The following is a 9400-nucleotide window of genomic DNA, read 5'->3' as shown; positions in this document are numbered from 1 at the left end:
TGCAACAATCTAAATTGTAGTCGAAAGGATGACCCGACCCGGTTGATTATGGAGACGGAGCTGCCGCATGATACTTGGCGACAGGGTTGGTATTCGGGTGAACGACCGATGCTGTGCAAACAATTGCAAGCGATCAAACTCAAAACAAGGACGTGGGTGTCAGACAGGAGGAACCCCTCCCAGGAGTCCCAACTCTCCAGGAGGCAGTGCCAGCCAGCCAGCCAGGGAGGGAGCTACCATGTTTGACGTTTTCTGACGAGTGTTCCGACTTGGTTCGCCTGGTCGGTCCTTTTGATTAGCAGGATTTGACAGAGCATCAAGCCTTCGTATCAGGGAATGGGAACGGCAATTACGGCGCGGTTGCGACGAACATGAGGCAAATCAAGGAAGGCGATGCGGTGGTGTGAAGCAGGCGGAAGTCGAAAGAAGCAACGACGGGAGGCAAAGCGGGGTGGCGTTGATGTGTCTTGGTCCAAGATCAGTGATCACCCAGGCGTTGAGAATGTGAGGTGAAGGGGAAGGCAATCCCGTGTTGGTTTCCAGGATGGATGTAAGACAAAATGGCGGGGTGAAATGCAATGGAATGGGCCAACGCCGATTTGTCTGAGTCTCTGAGGGAGATGGAACATCCGGAGGTAAGATATCTACGCATACCTCAGTACCTATGTTGAGTGTTGCCTGATCCAGGCACCAAGTTCACGATGAGGTCCCGTCCCGGGGAGGAACGTAGGAAAGGGCGGAGGAGGAAGGAGCAGAGTAGGAGCTAAATGCAGGAGGAAGGCACCGGACGGCGAGGGGCAGGAACTTCCAGGAACCGAAGGAGCTGAGGTCACCGAGGCGGGACCACCTTCCCGCCTTGCCCCAGGAGCTAGACCGGGCGGGAGCCGTCAGCGGGTGGCCTTATGTCCAGTGCAGGCTGACGTTGACAACTTCTATTGACAAGCAATCTGACAAGCTGGAGCAATCCATCAATCGATCCATCAGCCAGTCACTTATGACAATGAATTCAGACTCAAAACTCCAGAGGGGCAGAGTCCACCACCCGTGCCGAAACCACCGTCAGGATGCACGCGGCAGCGTACGAATGGCTTGAAGCCTCATCAAAAGTGACCAGATTCATCATCATTGTCCAGGGTCTTCAGGTGAAGATAATGTAAGCTCCAGGTGTGCAATTTCCAGCGCGAATTTTCTGCAAGATTAATCAAGTCAACGGCCCAGCAGGATCGCTGCCATCGCAGAGATGCGCAATACTATGCAGATTGCCGTTGGTCAAGGTCAGGCCAGACCCAGAACCCAGACCCGGCCAGTCCAGGCTCCCCGAAAAGTTGGGAACTGCCGGGTAACGACTCGCCGGCTCACTTGACGGTTATTATTACCGCAGAGCTGAAAGGAAGAAAAAAGAACACCACCTCACTGCCTGCATATCCGCACATACAGAAGTGTCAGTTGCGCTGGAGACAGTACATTTCGACATAATCTCGATACAATCAGTCTGTGACAGGGACTTCCGGGGCGAACCCTGAGGGGGGAAATTTGGGTGTTTCCATCCCTGCCGAGGAGGGGGCGAGGGGCCATGGTCCGTGGCACCGTGGATTGACGACTCGGAGGCTGGACTTTTGGAGTCTTGTGTGCAACTTTGCGCAGTTTTCCCGCAGGTTTTCCCAGATGAAGGTCTCCGCCGCCAATTCCGGGGGGAAGAGAACCGACGAGGATTGACAGACCAGCAGTGCGGTGCAAAATGCAACTGTGAGCGGCAACACTTGAGCGCCCGAGGGGGCGAGAGGATCGCCTCGGGGGTCTGAAACTTTTCTCTTCGGGGGTTCATTGCTTGGCCACGAGCCAAATGGCGAGGATTGCAACTGTACTCAAGTAGTGGACTGGGCTTTCAGTCACTGTGGCGGCTGGCCACGGGCAATAGTACCTGGAGGAGTCTTAACTCTGCTCCGTCTGATGATGCTCATTTCCATCAGATCATCCCGTCGTTTCGATCTCATGTTTCTGGCCGGGTTGGCTGCCCTGGTGGTTACGGCAGGGTCATCCAGGCCTTCTTGTCGGCCACACGAAAGCACCAGAGACATTGAGCATCATGTTGCAGCAGCTGAAGCCAGCTGCGGCCAAGATCTGGCCTTTGAAAACCCGAGTCTTTGTTCTACATTCCAACAATCCCCGGAAGATGCAGAACGATTCAATCCTCATGATATCTGAGACGAAAACATTCCGCAGTAGTGAAGAACAAACCACGGACCACGAACCAGGACGACAACTCACAAAGCTTGGACCCGGCGTTGCCAACTCCATCTTCGATTCTGATGGACGATCATGGAGAAGGCGGAAATTTTCTCTGCTCCACGTCGGCGCACACGTACCGCATGTCTTGGCACAGCTGGCCGCAGCGGCAGATGGGAGGTGGTTGATGGATCGTGGCCCTCTGCCTCCCGTCTAGAGTTGCATCGAGACAACGTGACGATGTGGACTGGGAAATGGCACGGCGGCAGAGGCAGTCGGTCAGTGACAGTTTGGGGGCCAGACTACCAAGTACCAACTTCCAAAACTTCCAACAACTCTGGAACCGCATGGCGCGACAACGTCGCACACAATGGACCATTTCAGGGCTACCGCGTCGATCCCATTCTCCCCCCGAAGAGACGCCACATTGATCCGACCCCCCTGATATTTGGCTCTCCGGAGTACAGATTACCGCAGTGCGGATGCGCAACAGAGACCAGAGACTGAAGAGGCTGTCAGCAAATCTAGGTCAACCGCTAAAGGGGGGACCGGGGGGCTGAGCGCATACTCCCTGTTGGTCGGTGCCTCGACATGTTCCTGGCTAAAATCTGGTCTAAGGCAAGGTATCCGAGTCGACCAAGCGATTAAAAGCGCCTAATAATGAGAGGGAAAGTATCGAGGGGAATGAAGCCACTGAGCCAACCGACATACTGCCGTGCCGACTCATTACTTTCTCCTCCGCTTCCAAGTTTCCGTCCCGATTCCCTAGTTACGGAGCCTGACACAACATTGAGCACGACTGAAAGATGACACTATCGACAGGCTTCATCGGACTATTCCCGACACATCTATGGCTACCATACTCCGTACACAGTATGATATATCCCGCAGAGAAAAGGGGCCAGGTTGCACGAGGGTTGGCTCATGCTCGTGCACTGCAACGGAAGCGGTGCATATCGAGATGTGCAGTCTTCTGTTACGTCACTCACTGCAAACGAACAATACCTACTCCGTATGGCTTTTTGTAGAGCAGGGCTCCCGATAAGAATTTGTGGTGAGAGGCAGGCCGGCGCCAGGTTGCAACCGTGCAGGAGTGCAGAGTACATGCGAATAGGGGCGCAAAAGGGATCGACTGGCTACCGCTTCGTCGCAGATATTTCCGGTCGGCGGCAGTGTAAAGTCAGCCACAGTACGCGCGCGTGCGGCGCGCTCGCCATTCAACACGTATTTAGCACCGCATTTCGATTTCTCTCTCTGTCTCTCTCTCTCTTTCAGCGCGTCTATGGATAGTTCGTCTCACGTCTCTTCACGTCACACCAAGATGGGCAGGGTCAAAACGGTCAGCCTAAGGTTAAGTGAGTTTAAGGTCGGTCGCTAAAACGCCTCCATCGAGGTAGGCTGGTTGGTTTCGTAGCGAACAAGGACGCTACGGGTCTACGGGGAGAGAGAGGAGACAACACACGTCAAGCAGACGGACCCCCCGGCTAAGCGGCAGTCTCTTATGGCGTTTTCATTTTTAGCCCTTTTGTGGCTCGCTCTGGTTTGGCGCCGCCGGATCAGACTTAACCGCTGCATTTGTCAATGTGCCGTTGGCTGACTGTTGGCGCTAGACTGGATCGCAATGAAAGTTGAACGGTGAGTGGACAGAAAATGAGAAATGGCTGGGGTTTCAAGTGAGGGGAAAGAACGGTAAGCTACGAATATTTGGAAACAAAATCTAACAGATTGATGCAACGGTCGGCTGGCTAAGCCTCTGAGGAAGGTAGAGATTTTTCGAGACTTGCATCGCCGTGTCTGCAAGGCCGAGAATACGAGACATGCCTTATTATGGTGCTATTAATTGCATACGTAGTAGGCACTCCGTACAGATACGGGCTTGAGCCAACTGTCGGTCAGTCTGTTAGCGGTATGTTGCGCCTGTCACCGTCGACCGAAGCTTTGCATATGCGCACAGATTGGATTGGACGCATAGGAGCGACGACTCAGCCGTGCATACGGACGGATACTCGTATGTCTGAATGTCGTACGGCATACGGTGGCCCATGAGCTTATTGCCAACTGGTGTACACGGAAAAAAAAAAAAATGGCATGAAGAGCTGTTCTTGGGTAGCGCAGGAGGGCACAATGTCTGTGGTTCGGCACCGCGGACGGGACAGCGGCAACAGTCAACAGGCCATGTCCACTGTTTTTATGGTCTCTCAATGAAAAGCAAATTGAGCATCCCGGGATGCTCTGTAGACGTTGAGGTCTGAGAATGGGGGCTGTCGGCTGTCGACCTGTACTTTGTACGAATAGGCTGCGAAGCCGGCATGATGCAAGAAGTTAAGAACAAGCTCAACAACAAGGAAGAAAAAGCAGCCCGCGCGCGGGATCGATGATCAAGAAGCAATCAATCTCTCTACGGGTACGCTCTCCACCGACTGGATCCGCAAGAGATCTAGATGTTGGTCACTGGTGAGAAGGCTGGGCCACTTTTGTGAGGGATACTGCCGTCGTCTGCTGGCATCTGCAGAGAAGCTGTACAGATGGCAATGGAAGAAGCTTCAGTACGGTTCCGGGCAGCGATCAAGAGTGAGTAAATGCATGCTCCCTGATGCTTCTCCTCAGCTAATACGTAGGAATACGGAGCACAGCATAGGTACTATCCAATTATCCATACTGCGTATCCGTTCTCCGTACAGACGACAGTGTATCCAGCTCTGTAGGTATGGGACCATACAATCCACAATCACATCTTTCATTAAATTGATCAGCAAGGTACCTAATCGCAGGGACCCTCGCATCCTGGACAGGGACGTACCTTACTCAAGGAGTCAGGGATGACAGGGCGCCTGTGGCCGCGATCTTGACTGGGATTTTGGCTGATGTGGATGGTGTGGGCCCAGACGATTGGCCACGCTTGTGTCTCATGTTTGGCGGTACCTGCATATGAGGAGCGGGATGGCAGGGGTTGAGCCGACAGGGGTAGGCTGACCAAGAACTGCGCTGACAACTGGCAAATTCAGGATAACAGGCAGGCGCGCACGACGAGAGCATAGCAACGACGGGCTGACAGGTGGTAAGGTAGGAGGCGCCACGCAGGACTTTCCCTGTTTGGGTAAAGGGGAAACACAACGTCCAGCGGTACGTAGCTCTCAAGCCTCTTTGAAAAAAACAAGGTCGGAAAAGGAGTCAACATCAACGGTCTGTCTTCTCTAAGTACCTCACCTTACTTTTACACTTCTTCACTTACACTTCAGTCGAGCATCACTATTGTTACCGTCATGACTACCTAGCACTGACTTTTTCTCATCGAGCTCAATAGCCGGGTCATCCATCACTGCTACCGCTCATATTCCCTCACATATTGTCGTCGTCGTTGTCGAATGCCACCCGGGCGGCCGTCATCACCGGCGCAGGTGGGGTCATCTCACTCCTGTCTTTTAATGAAGAGGACTCCGTCTGTGGGTTTGACGCTTGACTCCTCGAGATGGAAGACGAAAAATAAAGGCGGCTTCATCTCTTACCCCCATGCAAAAGTCGAGGGCTGTGCGGCAAGCGGTGCGGTGGCCGCTGGTTCGCCTCTGGCCTTAGCCCAGCTTCCTAAGGTGGGAAGCGGTTCTTCGTACCCCCTGGATCATCGAGCAAGGGTCCTTGAGAACCCCCCGGCGCCGTCATCCTTTTTTTCTTTCCCACCACATCCGTGGTTCTCCACTCTACTCCGTACCTCCTCCCAACGACACACACACACACACACACACACACACACACACACACACACACACACACCACACCCTCACTCACTCTTATTCACTCACTTTGCGCTTCCTTACTCACTCTTTCACAGCAGCCCGAGGTACTAGCATCCCGCCATCTTATCTCTCTCCCACTCCCACTCTACCTTACCCTTCTCTTGCTTGGTGCCGGACTAGTCTCGCGCGTCCTGCCATCTCCTTCTCACCCTCACACTATTTTCACGGTTCACCATGTCAGGTACACTTCCTTGGCATCCATGTCATCCCATGCGGGCCAAGCAAGCGTTTGGCCCCAGTCGGTCCACCCCTAATGCGGTGCGATGCGCCTATGCCGCCGAACCGCGACAAAGTTCCTTGCTCCCTCTATTTGTCTCTCTCCCTCTCTCTCTCTCTCTCCCGTCTCTGTTCTGTGTAGTGTGTACTCCGTATGTGGTACTTGGTAGTGTAAGTGGGAAAGTTCCCTCGCTGTGCTGGCAACCTGGGCCTACCTTGCAAGCGCAACGGGTCTCGGCCGGGCCCTGGACCTGTAATCCCAAATGTCCATGGCATCTCTAGTTCTCTACTACTCTACACACACACACACACTCTCTCTCTCTCTCTCTCTCTCTCTCTCTCTCTCATATGGTTCTTACTCCCTGGATGATGGTCCATCACCCTCCAAGATGAAGGGCCCACGGTCTAATGTGGCTCCCACCCGGGGCCACCCCCTCCATCAAAGTCCACCCTCCTCCTCGAGCCTTGAGGATTTCGATCCTATCCACAAGTCCACGTCCCTCCAGGCTCCCCTCCCCTACCCCCCCATGCTCCCATGCCCATGTACATCCACCATGGGCTCCACGGGCTAAAAGGACTCTGACCTCCCTCTCCCCTTCTAAATATCATCTCGCCCTTCCTCTCCTTCACCTACTCTTTCTACCTTTCTCTCTCCACCGCACAGTCTTTCGTTGTCAGTCTTCGGACACATTCCATTCATTCAGCCTCACCCACGCTCTCTATCGAGTATACCATTCGTTCATTTGCGCAAACTGTGTCTTGCAGCCAACACCTTTGAGAAACACCCCCGCGAAATTGATCTTTCGCCCCTTTACGATCCCCGATCCGAACAAGCAAACCGTCTACCCTCGTGGAGATATCTAAAGAGTCGTTGGAAACAACCCATACACAACTATCAAAATGAAGTCCTCCATTGCCGCCGTTGGCCTCATGGCCTCCCTCGCCAGCGCTTCCGCCTACCAGCCCCGCCACTTCCACTGGCGCCGCGACAACACCACCGCTCCCGCCGGCTACACCACCCTTACCGTCGAGGTCACCGAGGTTGCTACCGTCACCTCCTGCGCCCCTACCATCACCAACTGCCCTGCTCGCAGCGCTACCCTCTCCGCCTCTGACCTCTCTACCTACGTTGTCACCAACACCGTTGTCTTGACCGAGGTTGTCTGCCCCGTCACCGAGGCCGCCAGCCTTTCCAAGTCTCTGGTTCAGCAGCACTCTACCGGCGGTCTCCAGGGCTCTACCCGCACCGCTCCCGTCATCACCACCCCTACCGCCGCTCCCTCCATCCCCCTGTCCACCGCTGGCGCTACCAACTCTGCTCAGGACCCTACCGTCACCAGCCCCCCTACCGCTGGCGGCGACGATGAGGAGGAGGACGATGACTGCCCCGCTGAGGATGGCGATGTCGAGACCACCGTCACCGAGATCATCTCTACCAAGACCCTTACCATGACCGTCGGCAAGGGCTCCACCGCTTCCGTCGTCACCACCGCCATCCCCACCACCATTGAGTCCACCATCGTCGTTACCAAGCCCACTGGCTCTGCCACCGGCGCCGGCGAGGAGCCCACTACCACCACCACTGCCACCTCCACCGGCACCCGTACCGTCACCATCAAGCGCCCCAACCAGACCGCTGAGTCTGCTTCTCCCAGCGGTACCCTCGGTGCTGACGGCCAGTGCGCTTGCCCCTCCGCCGTGACCGTCACCATCCCCGCTTCCACCGTCTACGTTACCATCGGTGGCTCTGCTCCCGCTGCCACCCCGTCCGCCACCGCCAGCAAGACCGCTTCCGCCGAGGCCCCCGTTACCACCGGTGATGTCGGTGCCGACGGCGAGGACGATGAGGAGGATGACTGCCCCGCCGATGAGGACGTTGTCACCCTTTCCACCACCGTCACCGTTGCCCCCTACCCCACCAACGGCACCGCCTCCGGTGCCGCTAAGCCTACCGGCTACTACAAGCGCTCCAACAAGCTCTTCTAAGTGTTTGATGTAGATTGATTTCCCCCCCGCATGTCAAGCTATATTTGGTTATGAGAAGAATCTATGATTCATGAACAAACACATTCTTATCCTTCTTACACTTTTTTGTCTTGTATACACTTCTTGGGGTGGAGAATAAAGCGAAGTTTTTTGTACAAAACAACACAAAGCCGGGGTGGGAAAATACAAACAACTCGCACTTTATTTTTCGGTCCTGCCTGCTTTTTTGGTGTGGTGTTCTTTTTTGTCTAGATGGGAAAGAAAAAAGGGAGACACCTTTGGTATGGCGAGTCCATTGGAAGGGTTGTCCTATTTTGTCTGGTGGTCAAAGCATTTCTGTGTGTTTTTTTTATGGGAAAGATCAACACGGGCATCATTGCATTCGCGTAGCGGGTCGTTGGGGACCAAACAAAGATTATTTTCTATTTCTGCTCAAACAGTTGTGCTTGCGAAGAAAAATCCAGAAAATCATTTCACTTCTACTTTGTACATACTTATTTACTCGACGAGACAGTCAACACAATGGGGATGAGGTTTGGTGCGACTTTGTTTGGTCTCCGACACACACACACACACCCCCCTGGTCTGAAATGATGAGACGGTTTTTTTTTTGTTTCCCACACTCCCGCTCCCGCTCCCCGTGCCATGTCGTGCTGCAGTCTGCTGAAACGAGACGAGAAGTTTATTTCAACTTTCTTTCGACTTCGAGTAAAACTTGAGACGAATGTGGGAAGTGATTGAGTTTGTGAGACTCTGCTGTCGGTTGATGACTTGTAAATCATAGGTCCTTGATGTTTATGACCTTGGATTGCTTCGCCCAAGGCGTTCGGCTTTCCACGTCTCCGCGAGCCCACTCGGGACCTTGCTTGAGTAGCAAGCCCATGTACCACAATTCGTGTTCTATTTGACGCTCAAGAATGGGACATTAGCTATGAACATCACTCTGTAAATAATAGGTGGAAGAGCAAAGTAAGGGTCGCACGTATCTGTGGTCTAGTCCTGCTGGCAATTTGGGCCGTGATGAACTGGGTGGCAGGGCCCTTCCCAATTACCCCAGGCAGCTTTTGGCAGATGACGAGATTACCTGCCAGAACGTGTACTCTTACAATTCTCGTAAAAGGCGAGAAAGCCGAAACAACGTTTTCTTCCACGTTGTGACCTAGATTCTGAGGCTCTCTGTC

General features: G+C 54.0%; 1 protein-coding gene across 1 annotated transcript; it reads left to right on the top strand.

Moving 5' to 3' along the window:
* Positions 1-7133: 7133 nt before the first annotated feature.
* On the top strand, positions 7134-8219 carry N0V96_001074 (uncharacterized protein; the record flags this gene model as incomplete). Its single annotated transcript, XM_053195263.2, has 1 exon — positions 7134-8219. One exon carries the CDS (start codon positions 7134-7136, stop codon positions 8217-8219), a length of 1086 nt encoding a protein of 361 aa, XP_053047233.1.
* Between the last annotated feature and the right edge of the window lie 1181 nt (positions 8220-9400).

Source organism: Colletotrichum fioriniae, assembly GCF_027942845.1.
Source record: "Colletotrichum fioriniae strain IMI 355084 chromosome Unknown scaffold_1, whole genome shotgun sequence".
Lineage (NCBI taxonomy): Eukaryota > Fungi > Ascomycota > Sordariomycetes > Glomerellales > Glomerellaceae > Colletotrichum > Colletotrichum fioriniae.
This window is presented reverse-complemented; position numbering and strand designations above follow the sequence as displayed.